This window comes from Mya arenaria, chromosome 5, assembly GCF_026914265.1.
Source record: "Mya arenaria isolate MELC-2E11 chromosome 5, ASM2691426v1".
NCBI lineage: Eukaryota > Metazoa > Mollusca > Bivalvia > Myida > Myidae > Mya > Mya arenaria.
This window is the reverse complement of record NC_069126.1, coordinates 35,508,201-35,525,897: the sequence shown is the minus strand read 5'-3', so window position 1 is coordinate 35,525,897 and position 17,697 is coordinate 35,508,201. Positions and strand designations below refer to the sequence as shown.

The 17,697-nt window shown below is 34.8% G+C and overlaps 1 protein-coding gene across 4 annotated transcripts in view; it reads right to left on the bottom strand.

The window, feature by feature from the left end:
- Nucleotides 1-2,272: 2,272 nt before the first annotated feature.
- LOC128234874 (cilia- and flagella-associated protein 44-like) overlaps nt 2,273-17,697 on the bottom strand; it is a 29,565-nt gene continuing 14,140 nt past the window's right edge. For all 4 annotated transcript variants that reach the window (XM_052949462.1, XM_052949463.1, XM_052949464.1 and 1 more), the window contains exons 23-38: nt 17,504-17,634; nt 16,694-16,878; nt 15,829-15,995; nt 15,028-15,216; nt 14,194-14,378; nt 13,711-13,858; nt 12,874-13,022; nt 11,794-11,922; nt 11,220-11,334; nt 10,313-10,499; nt 9,818-9,939; nt 9,217-9,393; nt 8,334-8,530; nt 7,434-7,659; nt 5,947-6,081; nt 2,273-2,881 (exon numbers count right to left, since the gene is read on the bottom strand). In XM_052949462.1, coding sequence (XP_052805422.1) covers nt 2,684-2,881; nt 5,947-6,081; nt 7,434-7,659; nt 8,334-8,530; nt 9,217-9,393; nt 9,818-9,939; nt 10,313-10,499; nt 11,220-11,334; nt 11,794-11,922; nt 12,874-13,022; nt 13,711-13,858; nt 14,194-14,378; nt 15,028-15,216; nt 15,829-15,995; nt 16,694-16,878; nt 17,504-17,634 — 2,640 coding nt within the window. In that variant the 3' untranslated portion in view covers nt 2,273-2,683. The remainder of the gene's footprint in view (nt 2,882-5,946; nt 6,082-7,433; nt 7,660-8,333; nt 8,531-9,216; nt 9,394-9,817; nt 9,940-10,312; nt 10,500-11,219; nt 11,335-11,793; nt 11,923-12,873; nt 13,023-13,710; nt 13,859-14,193; nt 14,379-15,027; nt 15,217-15,828; nt 15,996-16,693; nt 16,879-17,503; nt 17,635-17,697) is intronic.

Here is a 17,697-nt window from a genome sequence, read left to right as displayed (position 1 = left end):
AGGGTGTTCTGCGAACTGCTCAGGTTGGGATGAACCTATCTTACACTCTCGGCCATGTAAGATACTTATAATCTACCTAGTAAATGGACTTGATTCTATGAATGAGTAAATGAGCTTTTGTCACACAAAGCTAACAGAAGTTGATATACGAATCAACTTAATTTTCACCTTTTTAGGCCCATGATGAGAGGCATTTATACTTGTATTAATCACATTACCTGTTTATTCATCAGTGATGTCAGATCCATGTTTATTAAATTTGATCAAACTTCAGAATCTTTGAACACATAGGAAAGTGTCCCATGTCACATACATACACATGATCTCAATGCAAAGGTCAAGGTCATACTTTGAGGTCAATGCAATTCAATAGCTATTTCATAATAATATTTTGTACCTCAGCCTTAATTTTGTTACTTATATTGGGATTCAAATTACTTAACAGATTTGTAGAGCACCCTGGTAAGTTGCGTACCACATAATATTTGAGCTGACAATGTGCTTTGTAAAGTCAGAATGAAAATACTTCTGTCTGCTGTCAATGTCACTCTTAGAGGTCAATTGAATCTAAAATATTGCATGAAGGCTTTAGTCTTGGGCATTACAGAAGTACTATAAATTTACTTCAAAATTATGTGTTCCACAAACAAACTGCAGTGGGAAACAAAATCCCAGGTGCACAACCTCATCCCCTGAATAACATTCTGCTATTAGGTTTCTTGACTTGGCGAAATAGTTTTGGAATTTTGAGTCCAAGAAGGCCAATTTTTGCAAATTCAAGGGCAATAACTATGGTTGAACTAAGTGCAGTGGGAAATGAAACCCCAGGTGCACAACTTCATCACCCATTTAACATTCTCCTAAGGTTTTATGACTAGGTATTAAATATAGTTTTTGAGTTTTGATCAACACAAGTCCAGAAATGCCAATATTTGCTAATTCAAGGGCCATAACTCTGGTTTTACATAATGCAGTGGGAAACTAAACCTGGCTCAAAAACTTTGACACCTCATTAAAATTCCCTAAGGTTTCATGCTTCAAGGTAAAATGGTTTTGAGCAACACAAGTTTGCATAATAATAACGAATGAAATCACAGACCGACAGATAAACGCACGAATGGACGGACAAAGGCAAATCTATATCCCCCCCCCCCATTTCTGTGGGAGCATAAAAATCACCACTGGTGTAGACATGTGAACAAGAGTGCAACAGAGTGAGTATCAACATTATTATGTAGTATTTATTAAAGTAACAAAAAGGAGCATTATAAAATGAACATTTTTTAAAACCATACTTATGGGCCATTTCTATGCATTTGCATATTGTACTTTGCAACATGTGTACCAATTTCATTCGAAATAACTTGTAGCAGATTTTGAGTTATGGCCACTGTAGGAGTTTTCACACCATGACAGCAATGCCAATGACATCAAGCTCTGAATTATTTTTTTGAAACAGCATGTCTTACGTCATTTTGGGTATAAAATTACTTCTTTGGCATTATTCCATCAACATGTGGGGGTAAAACTTCCTCCTTGGCTGCAGAATTTTGTTTAAGTCAAACTTGGAGATGCCACAGTTGCAAGCCATAATGCAGCCATTATAGGGCACGGGTAGGACTTTACAATTTCAACAACAACAACAACAACATCCTTGAAACAGCTCTTGTCCTGTTAAACTGTTAAACTGTTTCACTTTTTGTGATATATAATTACTTATGTGAGTTTATTTCAAGTACACCTTAATTGAAAAATAGATTTATTTTATATACAAAGAACAGGATGCCAAAGTTATGCTTTCCAGCTTTCAACAAAATAACAAGTACACATTTTGGCTTTGAATTTACTTTGTTTTATTAATGGTAACAAAAACTGCAATAATTGGATCACAGTTCATACATACATATAAGTAAGTTCACGCACAAGCCATAACTATCACAGATATGTAAATAATATTTAATACCTTAAGATAAATAAACTTCTTATGTTCATGATTTCCTGTAGGCATTTGAAAATATTAGATTCTTAAATGCATTTAAGGTTATCAAAATGGCTTGGAAAGATTACTAAAGAAATAGGATTTAAAATCAATATCAAAGTGGAAATACAAAAAGGAAAACCATTTCCATGCACTGATAAAGTGTTTTCTATGTAAAATCTCATTATTCTTGTCAGATAAACATGTTTTATGTTTTATTTAAAGGCAGTGTATTTTTCATATGCAACCACAGATATTTTATTCATTGGTAAAATAATTCATCCATTTTTTCTGTCCCTTAAGTGTCTTCGAACATTTTTATCATAAAATTATATTTTTGTAATAAATTTCATGAACAAATTATCCGGCATGATATCCTTTTGAAAGTTTTTCGCCTGCAGGTTCTGAGACTTATAAATACACATTATATCATCTTTTTCTTTTCCTTTAACACCCATAACAACAACAAAAATCATGGATCAACCCAATATGGTGTAAATGGATGAACGGTCATTCTACCACATCTCAATTATTTAGCCATGGCCTAACACAATATAAATAAGTTAATGTCCATCTTAAGTAGGTGATCAATACAATTTATAATATAATTTTTTTATTTTACTTTAAACAGTCAAGATAAATGACCAACATGTTTATTTCTAAGCAATGACCTATAATGATTATTTCATATGACTGTCCGTGCATCTAGTTGCTGAGCGTTCGCATGTGTGGGGACTGGGGGAGGGGAGGTTGGGCAGGGGGCAGAATGTGGCCCCCTTTGCGGGACAGCAGCATGATCTCTTCTTTGAGCGCGTCAATCTCCTGGGCCTGCAGTTGGACCAGCTGGATCAGCCTCTGTTTCTCCCGGATGTCAGCTTTACGCGCACCGGAATACTCCTCGCCCTGTAAAATATAACCAAAAACATCTCTTATATCCATTTCAATATAAAGCTAAAACATTAAGTGTAATACTATTTCAGTATTTTCCCACCGATTTGTAGCTGAAATTCAGTCACAATCCCATTGTCAAAAGTGAAAACCTGAATCCTTTTCTCAAAATGTAAAAATTTCTTTTTCAATTTCTCTTTTTAAGAAAACAAAATGAGTTGATAAATGATCTTAGTAAAACAAAAAATCTATATATATATATAAATGAATATCTTATAAATTATTCTATTCTTTTGGTGTTCCGAAGTCATGCAAAACAGATTTTTCTTGGCTTATGCTGATGTTACCATGCAATTCACAACATGCAAGATATACCAACAAGATCTATTTTATTAAATGATTGACATTTTGTATAGATCATGGCTTAATGACAGAAAAGAACACGTGATTGCCCAAGTCTGTCCAAGCTAAGTTTGTCTTAGTTAACTATACAAAACTTGTCACTTGCTGAAAACATACAGTAGGTCATGAACTATACAGATCCTGCACGTAATATTCCAATAATGCTAAATGCTTCTAAACGTGCAAATCTTAAAATATACCTATATGAGCTGAACAAGAATTTTGAAGAAAACCCACTTTATGTACCTAAATGTACCAAAATGTGACAGATTTTCTATTTTATGGTATTCATACATTCTCTTTTGTATGAGAGCATAATTTGAGAACATTGAAAAATGTGCATTCATGACTTAGAGTCTATCTGCCTTGATTGCTTCAAAGTCTGATAAGGGATAACTGTAAGGTTTCAATTATTAACGTAAAGGTCTCTGTAAGAAAAATGTTGTTTGTCTCAATGATAATAAGCTCTGAGGAACTTTTATAGAGATGATAATATGAACAACATGAACATCTGCCATGAACATGAGGTTAAAACCATTAACCATATCTGGATGATAAGCAGGGAACCCTTTCCTCAAGAATCCTGGTAACAAATTTGTACTGGAAGGATTTCAAACAGTGCAATACTATTGTTGGAAATCTCTCCTAGGTAAGAATCGCTTTAATGAAGAAATGGCTCCCAGTTATAATTATCGACCAATGCTTAAAGTGGGGATCGAAACTTATAACCTGTGATCCAGAGTTTAATATTGTTAACCATTCAGCCATTGTCACTGATAACTTTTTAACTTATACTAATGACTGCAGTTAAGTATTATATTATAGCATGGAGTGAGAGTAGTCTGGTTATGTACTCTTAAAAGCTCAAATGTAATGTATCCTTTAGCTTTGTGTTAAAATCATAATTAAATAATGCATTCTGAAGTGAGTAACTATCTAAAATCTACAAGGCAACTGTCATTAAATTTATTGAAAGCATTAGGATATTCATATTGCATGTTTGTTTACTTGTAATATTTGCACTTTATTAACTTCTTCCAAAAAAATCTTGTGAAACTGTGAATAACAAAATTTTATAAAAAATATACTATACAAACACAAACATAACCTAACATGTTTAGCTGAACTTGGAGAATAATTTAAAATCTACATAATTTGTATCAAGAATCGAAATAGGTGATCAAAGACCGAGAGACCATATTACACAACTTGCCATCTGCCATGTTTATCCTTACACAAATATCTTAACCTGCACTGTGCATGAGCCATGTTTATCCTTGCACAACTATCTTAGCATGCACTGTGCATCGGCCATGTCTATCCTTGCACTAATCTCTTAGCCTGCACTGTGCATGTGCCATGTTTATCCTTGCACAAATATCTTAGCCTGCACTAAATAAGTGCTATATTTATTCCTACACTAATTTCTTAGCATGCACTGTGCATGTGTAATATTCATTCTTACACTAATGTCTTAGCCTGAACTCTGCATGTGCTATGTTTATCCTTGCACTTATATCTTAGCCTGCACTGTGTAGATGCTCTGTTTATTTTTGCACTTAACAATATCTTAGCCTGCACTGTGTAGATGCTCTGTTTATTTTTGCACTTAACAATATCTTAGCCTGCACTGTGCATGTGCTATGTTTATCCTTGCACTTATATCTCAGACTGCACTGTGTAGATGCTCTGTTTATTTTTGCACTTAACAATATCTTAGCCTGCACTGTGTAGATGCTCTGTTTATTTTTGCACTTACCATTATCTTAGCCTGCACTGTGCATGTGCTATGTTTATCCTTGCACTTTTATCTTAGCCTGCACTGTGTAGATGCTCTGTTTATTTTTGCACTTAACAATTTCTTAGCCTGCACTGTGTATGTGCTCTGTTTATTATTGCACTTATATCTTAGCCTGCACTGAACTGGTGCTATATTTATCCTTGCACTTATATCTTAGCCTGCACTGTGCAGGTGCTATGTTTTATTAAGCCTTTACTGAACAGGTGCTATATTTATCCTTGTACTTATATTTAGCCTGCACTGAGCAGTTGCTATGTTTAGTTTTGCCTGCACTGTGCACATGCTATAACTACTTACCCCCTTCTTTTGCTAAGGAAGGAATAGCATTATAATCTCTATTCTTTAAAGTAAGTCAAATATGATCTTATTCAAAAATATTGTATCTACAAATGTTTATGAATGTTTATATATCAATCTCATTAATATACTCATGAGGAACGTGCATTCTCTCATAAACTTATAATTTTAACTTATTCTTTTCAAATTCTCAATTTCTGCTTTTAAAATAAAATTTACCAATAATTAACAATAAGTGTTCTTGATGTCTCTGTTTCAAGATATATTTCTTGATGCAAATCAATACGGAAGACTTAAAGCTAATGGATTCAACATAATGTTACCATCTTATCAATAAAGGTATCATAGGATGGCTTTATCAAAACAATAGTTCTTAGAAATAATAATATCTATTTCAAAAGTAATACAATAGTTTAATTTGTCAGTTTAGACAAAGTGGATTTGATTTAGGCAAAACATTGGAGCTAGCATTTTTTTTTTATCTTAAGATATTTTGTCATTCTTTTGTTGGAAAGTGGGCCCCTGTATGTACTGATTTACCAGAAAAGTACAAGTGTAAATAGATAAACTAATGCCCTACCAAGTTTTTCTGTCGTGAGTCGAGCGACCCCTCTGAGCCATGTTTTGCATTAAGAAGTGTGGAAAGCTGGTTTAGACGTTTTGTGTTTTCCCGAATCAGGTCTGTTATCATGTCCTTCTTTTCTACTAGTTTCTCCTGAAAAGCAAAAATACATATAAATATTATAATGCTAAAGGTTAAATTCATATATCAAGATTTAAACAATGCAATATTACTTTTAAAGGTATTTTAATTCTATTTAAACATCACAATATTAGCGCAGTTTCCAAGCAATGGCCATGCTACAAGTGATAATTCTCATTTCACAATAATTAAAGTAATATTATATTCATGGTAAACAATATCATTATGCATATGTAATTATATAAGTATCTGAAATTTGCCACTTGCAATGCCATTAGTAGTACAAAATTTAGCTAGATATAATTTATAACAATAATTATTACATGGTGTCAATTGGATTTCGCAACGCTTTTTAATTTGTAAAAAATTCAAAACTATTTCCATATTGTGAACATTTGAAAACTATCTTTGAATTGTGAAAACTTTAAAACTTATAATGTCTGTATTGTGAAAATTTAAAAAACTATCTCCGTTTTGTGAACATTCTAAAACTTGTAATCTCTATATTGTGACAATTTTAAAACAATCTATTGTGAAAGTTTTAAAACTCTGTATTGTGAAAATTTTAAAACTATTTCTGTTTTGTGAAAAATTTAAAACTATCTCTGTATTGTGAAAATATTAAAACTATCTCTGTATTGTGAACATTTTAAAACTATGTCCGCTTTGTGAACATTTTAAAACTATCTCCGTATTGTGAACATTTTAAAACTATCTCCGTATTGTGAAAATTTTAAAACTATCTCTGTATTGTGAACATTTTAAAACTATCTCCGCTTTGTGAAAATTTTAAAACTATCTCTGTATTGTGAACATTTTAAAACTATCTCTGTATTGTGAACATTTTAAAACTATCTCTGTATTGTGAACATTTTAAAACTATCTCCGTATTGTGAAAATTTTAAAACTATCTCTGTATTGTGAACATTTTAAAACTATCTCTGTATTGTGAACATTTTAAAACTATCTCCGCTTTATGAAAATTTTAAAACTATCTCTGTATTGTGAGCATTTTAAAACTATCTCCGTATTGTGAAAATTTTAAAACTATCTCCGCTTTGTGAAAATTTTAAAACTATCTCTGTATTGTGAACATTTTAAAACTATCTCTGTATTGTGAACATTTTAAAACTATCTCCGTATTGTGAAAATTTTAAAACTATCTCTGTATTGTGAACATTTTAAAACTATCTCCGCTTTGTGAAAATTTTAAAACTATCTCTGTATTGTGAACATTTTAAAACTATCTTCGTATTGAGAAAATTTTAGAACTATCTCTGTAATGTTCAAATAATAATACTATCTCCGTATTGTGATTTTTTTTATACTATCTCAGTATTTGTTTCATTTTCAAGCCTACGTACATTCCACTCCATGACCTCCTCCGAACACTGTATCTCTGTCATCCTAAGTTTCTCCTTCAGCTCCTCGATGGCCCGGTTCACCGTGACTGTCTCGAGCTTCTCAATGTCAACGACACATCCAAACTTGCTGATCATCATCTCCTCGCACTCGCCGTCCATCTCCTGAATCTTCCCCTCGAACGTACGCCGGTCCTTGATCAGCTGAACATGCTTCTTCTTAGATTCTCTGGAAATAGCAAACAGCTCATATAATCTTTTATTGTTGGATAATACAAAAGAGAATTACCTACATGTATATAGTAGAGATCAATTGCACCAAACAACACACATTTTTATTTTTGCAAAAGGTTTTGGCATGTCATTACTTTATTATAATTTGTAAGAATACAAAAATCAATTGTTTACAAGATAAGGTCACCAATGCTTCTGTTTTGTTTTTTTTCCCTGTCAAACAAGGGTCATAACTCTGGAGAATAATGACGGGACAACACAGAGTTTAAAACGTTAGGCTACAACTTAACAATCTTTAAAGCTTTTGGGCCTTGCTTAAGACGTATACCAAGTTTCATTGTAATATCTGGAGTTTTTTTAATTTGAAGTGGAAGTTTTTCATGTTGATGATGTTCACAACAACATCAATGCTGACAAATAAATAGATTATTTATCATTGAAAAGCAGCTAAAATTCCAGTCAAACTTAAGTTTTCAACAGCCGACCACATCACCAGTTTGCGTTTTACAAAATGTCTCCATAAATACATAGACAACACTCCCTGAGTTGCTCAAACCAATGTAAGTCTAGCATGATGACATTATCTAGTATGGCAATGAGTGTAAGGTAAAGCTTTTTCAAACTAAAAACATAAAAGATACATCAAACAAGTTTCACACAACAACTCACCTCATATATTTCTTTGTGGAGTGTTTTTCTTGCTCAAGCTCCTTGATCCTGAGCTGAAGTCTTGTGACCCCATTTGACTCAAACACAAGCGTCTGTGAGAGGTCCTGGGGCAGGATTCCATTGATCATATACTGGATCTGGTGGAGTTTCAGCGACACAACCACATCAAGGTCATTCAACTTCTGCTGCTTCTCAAGCTGTTGGTGGAGAAAAAAAAGTTTGCCACAGGAGAATTAAGAGTTTACTTGTCTAATTAAGGTTTAACATCAGAAATGTTATCATGTACTTCATCTGGTAAGTTTTAACAACACAGAAATGTCAAGGTCATCAAACTTCTTCTGCTTCATTAGCTGCTGTTGGAAAAATAAAGATTTTTCACACTGTTACTGAGGAGAATAACGAGTTTATAGGTAAAAATATGGTACTATAATAAGGAATCTGATAATGTTCGGTATCTCATGGAGTTAAAGTGACACGACAGGGTCAAGGTCATTTAAATCTGCATTTTTTAAGCTGTGGATTAATAGAACACATATATTGTTCTATTATAAACTCTTTTGCAATGCACTAGGAAATGAAAATATACATGTCATTTGAAGCATTTTGATACATCTGATATCATCCTCTTGGTTTTCTCAGCTTTCCTAGCAATGAATTTGAATGACTGCCATCAAAACTTCTGTTCATTTTATTATCATTACATTGTTTGAAATTGTCTCAACAAAATCTATTTTAAAACGAGTTCAATGTCTTCATAATCCACATCTTCAGATATTGATGTAGATCTCTGCAGAATTTGGATATTTATACATGTTTTTTAGAATAGCCAGATGAAAACCAAATGAACAGCTATTTGTAAAGTTTGTATTGTTTTAAATTTTACCTGGAATGCCTCCAGGTCCTGTTGTGCAGTCTTGAGACCGTTGTCAATGACCTTGGACTTCTTTCCATAGCCATCCAGTTCCTTCTTGAGAGTGTCATTTGTCTTCTTCTCCTCAATGAGGGCTTCCTCAATATCCAGACGTTTCTCACGCAGCTGACAAGTTGCCTCATACAGGGTCTGTGGTGGAGGATAAAAAAGTTGTTGAGAATGTTAACAAGGGCCCTGTGAAGTTTGGAAAAATGTGATCAAGTGATTTTTTAAATTTTAGTTTTAGTTACAATAAACTATATGCTTCAATAAAAACATGTTGTGAGTTTATTATCAAACTGTTCTTACTTTCTTGTATGGATAAGCCATGATTTACCAACCATCTGACAGACCCACGGTCACATAATGTCAATCCAATACAAGACTCAAACCATCCCAACTCTTACACTTATGAACCAGTGAACAGGCCTCATCACATACTGGTGGACAAATGTTACTGTCATTACTACCAACATAACTTTCATTATCTTTATCCTCGTCCTAGTCAAAATCACCCTCAATCAACTCCACCCTCACTCATCACTTATACACCTACAAATCACGGTGAACTAACCTGGTCACACCCTGAAGGGCAAATGTCAAGATCGTAACCTCCAGCCTCACTTTCTTCATCATCTTCATCCTCGTCCCAGTCAGAATCATCCTCTGAATCATCATCGCTGTCTTCATCATCATCTGGAATAAAATATGAAAACTTTGATTCTGTTAAATATAAAAACACTAGAGATATCACAGAATTGGTGACTATACCCCCGCACACTGCCTTAACACAGGATTGATTGACTCAGGCAAACATTGGGGCGATTGTTTAGAACTTTGTTAAAGTTAACAACCACTTTAATGACAACGTTGTCAGCTTTCAAATCGTTATTGCTCTGGAAGTTTTATAGATACACTTGTTATTTGCTGTACTTTTTTACAAGATCTGAGACATCTATTTTAGCTGTTCTTGTTTTTATTTAAATATGTGAGCACATCATCAAATAGTTAACATTTTAAAGTTAACAACAATGTCGTTAATCCCGTTGTTAACTTTAACCAAACATACCATCTCCCTCAGTTGTCTTCTTCTTAGACCTCTTGATCTTCTTCTTGAAGACCTTGGTAAGGTAGTCAGTAAACTTGTTATTCTCGCCGAGAGAGCCCTGGAACTGTAGTAACAGGGCTTTCTCTTTCTCCTGAAGACGCTCAATCTCCTTCTTCTTTCCCTCCAGCTTACCCGTCACATCTACGATCTGAAAAACATGTCTATGAAATTAGGTATTTTTTTCAACAAAAAGCATATTTCTTACTCCACTGCTTGGTAAAAGAAATGTTACAATTTAAAGCCAAAGTGTACAAAAATGTTCAATAAGCCCAACAGAAAAAAATACCAAATCCATGGCTTGCTGGCCTGTGCAGTACTTCAACCATTGGCATATATCAGTGGTATATACATGGGCACTAGGGGATAAGGTTATATTTTTAAAGCAAGTGCTTCAAATTTCACCAAAAGATAAATCCTGTTTACTGTAATGTAAAAGATAGGGAGGTTTGTCAATGATCGTTACTTTGTGTTTGGCAATTGATCCAGGGCTTTAAATTGAGACTTATTTTAGCTACAGTTATATGAGTTAGCTATTCATATGCCATTTTTCATTGTAAGCATGCACGCAACATTTATGTTTATTTATGGAGCAACCTTGATGAACAATACATTCATAACTTAAGGTATGATAACTTATAAGTACTAAGTCACTGCCATTGGTACAGTGTTGCTTGAGAGTTTGTCCTAGGTTGTGGGGTGAAACCAGAGAATCTGGAAAAAACCCACTTATGCAACTTGGTGACCATTAAGCAAACTCACATGGTGCCAGGCTGAGAATGGAACCCAAGTGGCCTAGGTGAGAAGAGAGTGTGCTAACCACTGGGCTTACAAGACCACAAATAAACTCTGTAACTTTAAAATATCCTACCTTAGCCTGCATGTCGAGTTTTTCCTGCTGTTTGCCTGTGACCTTGTCAGCCAGGACGTCCTCTCGTTTCTCATATTCCTTCAGTAGCACCAACTCCTCGAAAAGTGTCACCTGTCTGTAACAACAACAACAGGTAGTGATGTTGTGGTTTATTTTGGTGTAAGGCCTGTCTTACTCACTTGTTTAAGCATCATACTGGTTTTTCATAGGAATGCTAAGGTGAGAGTTCCTTTCACTGTCCATACTCTACTTAGGTTTTTTTTTTATCAAGAATTCATATTGTGATAAAAACCTCCCCTGTGTATGAACTTGCTGTGAAGGATCTTTTTATGACATGGGCCCCTGATATTATCCTTTTAATATTGACATTGTTTAAGGATTATGACACATGCAAAATATGAATATATGACCTTCTTATTTCAGGAGCAGGAATAAAGATACATGTAAAACCATAAATTGCTGGTACTTAAACAAATAGAAGATAATTATAAATGATTTCAAGTTTGCGTTAAGTTCTTTTTTAAAAAAAGACAAAGCCAGTTTCATCCTTGAACTAAGAATCCCAATTTTTTACCTGAGGTCAGCATTCTTCATGACAATGTCAAGCCTGAACTTGTCATGTCTCAGTAGTCTCAGCTCTGCGTCAAAGTTCTGAGTGATCTCATGGATTCTGTTCAACAGCCGGTCCTGCTCATATGATAACCTGTAGGATACACATAATGGTTAAGACCTGGAGTTAGTTGTTAAGACCTGGAGAGAGTTGTTTAGACCTGGAATGAGTTGTTTAGACTTTTGGAGTGAGCCGTAAAGACCTTAATATAGTTGTTAAGACCTGGTGCAAGTTGTTAATACCAGGAGCAAGTTGTTATGACTTTGAGCAAAATGTGAAGACTTTTGGAGAGAGTTCTTAAGACATGAAAAAAGTTGTTAAGACCTGAAGAGAGTGGTTAAGACTTGGATCATGTTGTTAAGACTTTTGGACAGAGTTGTTATGGCCTTAAGAGAGTTGTTAAGACCTGAAGAGAGTTGTTAAGACTCGGAGCATGTTGTTAAGACTTGGATCATGTTGTTGAGACTTTTGGAGAGAGTTGTTATGGCCTTAAGAGAGTTGTTAAGACCTGAAGGGAATTCTGAAGAGTGTTTTCAAACCTGAAGGGAGTTGTTAAGACTTGGAGCATGTTGTTAAGACTTGGAATAAGATGTTCAAACCTGGAGCCAGTTGCATAGACAGAGTGTATTTGAGAGTACACATAAGAGCTCCTCTTACAGCCTGATTTTCAAGAATGCTTTTGATAAAAAAACAGCATAAGTATACCAATAGAAATTTAGCAGGAAAGGTTAAGCCCAGCCTCCAGAAAGTTCACAGGATGTTACAGTTCCTTTAAGCTGCACAACTTGTTTGTCAGTCCTGATAAAAAAAGGCTCTCTGCAAGGCAAATTATTTCCAAAAGAGAATTCTAAGGTTTCTCTTGTTACATTCATGTATCACTGCATAGGAATTGTTTTTAGAGCACTCTTGAGCTAACAGCTAAAGGCACGGCACTGCGGTGTTCCTGGAGGGGAGGCAACTCATCTTTGACATTCTGGGCTATGTCAAGTAAAATCTGATAAGCGACCCAACCCTAACCTAAACCCCAAACAGCCCCTTACGTACCTAACAACCTCGGCCTCTCGCAGCTGAATTTCTAAGGGTGACAACTCTTCCTCTACATCATCCGGCGTATCGGGTTCATCTTGACCGCGAACAGTGCTGACCGAAGTAGACTGCTTCTGAGTCAATGTTGGGGTTGTTCGCCCTGCATCCTGTCAGGCAGAAGATGAATAAACATATGAAAGAGATAAACCAGTAAGACAAAAACTACCCCCAGAGTGTATTTGCTATAACAGCTACTGGCTTTTGAAACAGCACAAACATTACAATAGAGATTGAGATGTTTTCTCAGAGATCTTTAATATTAACATAGTAGAAAAAAGTAAGAAGAAGATGACAAGATGACCGCAATACTTGCCCTTTTTTATATAAAGCTATACATGTAGCTCACAAAAAGTTTCTTTCAGGGGGACTATTTAATAACCACCTTAGACTTAACTTGATTTTAAGATTAAATTCCAAGACTTTTGATTTAAGTTTAAAATTAACTGGCCAATGGAGTGAATGGATTTATTGAGGCGTGTCTAGGATAAGGAAAAGAACTATATTGAAAATGGCCCAAGAGGTATTGAGAGAATTTCTAACAACGACACCAATATTAGGCCCAAATCATAACTTCTTGGTGTGGGTGTGGGGGCACAAACAAGCTATTATGATAACCAAGATTATTCACAAATCACAACTTTTTTGCGAGAAATTGACAAGCTTAAAATGTAAGCCTAAGGTGAATTAATTAAGCATTTAGTGTTTTTATTAGACTAGTGGGTTAAATCTTACTTCCAAAGCACTCACTTTCTGTTCTCACAAACAAAAATAACAATACATATAATGGTCACCCACCGCTTTCTTATCAGCTGCACCACCCCCTCCAAATCCTCCGAATCCCCCAAAGCCACCGCCCTCTCCACCACCTTTCTTTTCCTGTGACGACTGATCAGCAAGCTGCTTCTTGAAGGATATCAACGTTTCACGGGTGTATTCCAGCTTCCTGTGAGAGATTTTCAAATAAATTAATTATTTCTTAAGTATGCAATAAAATTATGAACAGTGTTGGAAATTACTACAAGCTCTGCAGGTATTCATAAAACATCTTAAGTTATTTCTTAACTTAAGTATATTTCTTAAAAATTCAAAGTCAAATTAAAAGATATGAATAAGTGATTTTTTACATAAAAATCATGAATTTTGAATCAAGAAATGTATCAAATACTTAAATTAAGAAAGGGACTTAAGTATGGATATGACTCCTAAGTACACAAGAAATAATTTTAAGTCTGTAAAATTAGCAACACTTGGCATTTACATTTTTGAAAAAAAGCTTACTTTTCTGGCATTTCGTCTGGATGCATCTCCGGTACAGGGGGTACCGGTTTCATGAGGTCAGCAGAGAGTTTTGCGTGTACACCTTCCAGCTCGGATGTGAGGTCTCGAATCTCCTCGATCATTCGGATCTTTTTGTCCCGCATCGCCAACAGACGCTGGTTAAACTCATACTTGTTCTCATGGATCTGGTGAGGGAAATAATATTTCATCAAGTTCCATACAAGATTCAGAGATGCTTAGGTATACTCAACAAAATTATGAGTCACTTTTTTCATGTTCAGATTTCATTCAAACTTTATATATACCCGAAGGTACACCTTTGCACTTTAATGACTGCATGTATTTTCTAATAGTCAGAAGTCAGTTGTTTTCTATCAATATTTTAAAAATTGTGTAAGTGACACTTAATTACTTTTGTTGACTGTATATTCACACTGATGTTTATACTAAAGATATTTATTCTTATGAACTTGAAACCTTGAGATCACTCTGATTTACTGGATTATCCTTACACCTGGGTTCTGATCAATCATAAATATTGTCAGTGAAATTGAACTTCAGATTTAGGCATGTCAATTAATAAAGGGTTGATTATTTGTGAAAAAACAATTGTTGCAATAAGTTTCTGGAAAGGTAACATGTTTTATAAGTTATTTTTAAACACACGGGAAAGTAAACTTGATTAAGAGTTTTCTGTACATTTATGCATATTTTTTATGAAGATAAAGAAAATCATTGGTACATAAGACACACAGGTCGCTTTCATTGAATTTTATACCAAAAATCGATAAAACATATCTGATTTGAAATGTTGCTTATAACATAGAAACATACCAAATCTTTAAGCACAAGCAGCCTTCCGCGTGCCTTGTCCACATTCATGCGGAGATGGTCAGGTACCACATAGTCGTGTGCAGTCTTCAGTTTGTAGTCACCCATGTTGTCCTTTGCCTCCTTGATACCAGAGATGTCCTCGGGATCTTCGTAGTCGTCATCCGGCTTTGTGGCATACAGCTCTGACCACTGGGGATATGGAAAGAACATAAGGTTACATTATACCATTAATTTCAATGAAATTGAAAACAGCGTTTACAGCTATTTATAACAGACTTGTAGTCTTTCATCTCCTTAATGGCTGCTATGTTCTGGGGCTCTTCGTAGTCATCGTCAGGCTTTGTAGTATACAGCTCTGAAAACGGTACTGGGGATTTGAAGAAAATAAGGTTAGATAATACCACTAGTTTTTATTAAATTCTTTCGCCCTCCTTAATGGCAGTGATACCCTGGGTATCCTCATAGCCATTATCTGGTTTTGTGGCATACAGCTCTGACCTCTATGTTGGAAAAATAAAATTAGATTGAACAGATTGTAATTGACTTGTTTAAAAGATCTGTGTTTGATTGTACAGTGACTGTCTGACTTTTCAGAACATCTTGATTAAAGTATTTATTACTTGCTGTTATTCAAATAAATGCAAAGATTTTCCTTATATATTACAACCTAATTACAAAAATACACTGATCATTTAAAATTGAAATGCTACATGATTTGTGATTTTAAATATCAAGCAACTGTATCAAATTTCATTATTTTCTGTTGAAACAAAATTCTTATATCTTTATCTTTCTACTGACCATAGCTTTTCTCTCAGCACGTTTCTTCTTCTTCTCCTCAACTTTCTGCAGGGCCTTTGTGATCCGCTCACCCATGCTTCCCTTCAAGGTCGTGCTGACCTTGGCACCTGTGCCGTCGTCTGCCTGACCCCCACCAACACCTGCAGCGTCTGATATACGAGTCCCGCCTGGAGAAAAGTTTATAAAGGTATTTTTCACATGCTCCCACTTGCTTTCCTTCAAGGTCATGCTCACCTTTGCCTCCATTCCATCACCTGCCTGACCCCCACCAAATCCTGATGCACCTGATTATAGTGATATAGGTAAAAGCTCCTACATGAAGAGTAAAAAATATTTGGAGGAGAAATCTTCGCAAGACAGTAGTCCATATAAACAGCCGCTTCAGAGTCATGGACGATTTTTGTTTTGGCGACTCTGTTTAGGGAACAAAATGAATATCCAAATGTTAAAAAAAGTTCCCTAAACGTGCATTATTGTGGCTACCCAAGACAGATGTAGCTCAATATGAAAATAAAAGGTGTTACATCGATCTTGTGTCCAGTCACGATAGGACTGACTAGGTTTAAGTCCACACAAAGGTGCAGTGTCAAATGCAAACACCCATTTCATAGAAATATTTTATTCAAATTATAAGCCAATCATTCTTGTCCAAATTATTACAAAGGGGAACAACTCTCATGGAAAGCACTTATCAGTACAACATTAACAGGTGGGTGCTCATGGTCTCTAAAAGTGGACACCAGACCATGATTTATATCAGCATACATAATATAAGGTATCATAATAATCAAGCGAAGATAAATGTGTATAAACTTGACTTAAGCCTAAATCATACCCAAATTCAAATCTAACAAGCAAGCCGTACCAGTTATGAGGTCCCTTGTTGGGTCCCGGGTCATATCATCCCTAATCTGAGTTTTCCGTCGTTCGAAGTCAGCCTTGAGCTGATAGAAATCATCAGAGAGTTTCGAGGCACGGAAACTGGCCACCTCGTGAGGCGTCTCGAAAGCCTTCACAACGATGCGATCACACTCCACCACATCCTTGAACCTGCAATATTTTATTTACTCTTATTCAAGTCAGGACAAACGAAAATAGGTTTTATAATAAGTATAACATAAGTAGGAAACATGACGTTAAAGGGGCACAATACAGTATGTTTTACACTTGATAAATGCACAATTTTTTTCATTAATTCTAATGCATTATAATGTTAACAAATAAAAAGTACATGATTTGTGTACAGATAAAAAAATATAAGCTGTAATTTTGGTGCTCTGTTTTAACTGTGGAATTTGTGGCAACAGGTGTTTAAGAGATTACAGCAAAAGTGAACAGATCTTCATAAAATTATACACTGGGACTTATAGTTTTATTAATAAGCATACAACTGATAATAATAAAATCGATATATTCAATAAATTTTAATAGTGTATTCAATTAGCAAGAAAGAAATTATATTCATTTAACACAGTCATTCAAGGTTTATTCGATAAATTGAATTAAATTGAAAAATGATCTTGCTTTTTCCAAAATAAAACTAAGGATGTGAAGAAAACACAGTCATTAATTGTATTACCTAATATGCTTCTATATATTAAATAACTAGGAAAATATTTATGAGGTTAAAAAGCAATCATAGGAAACTATCAAATGAGCACAAAGTTATCCACACCTTTTTCTGAGTTTCTCGAGTGCAATCCTCTGTTTCTCAGACTCCCAGGCAAGTTCACGTCGCACAACGTCTATTTTGTCTGCCTTGTGTCTCTCTAACTCCTTCTTGATCTCTCTGTCCATCTCAAACTCCTGCAGAAATTAACAAATTTTTTTGGTAAAAAAAAACATGGATCATAATTTTAATTTCACTGT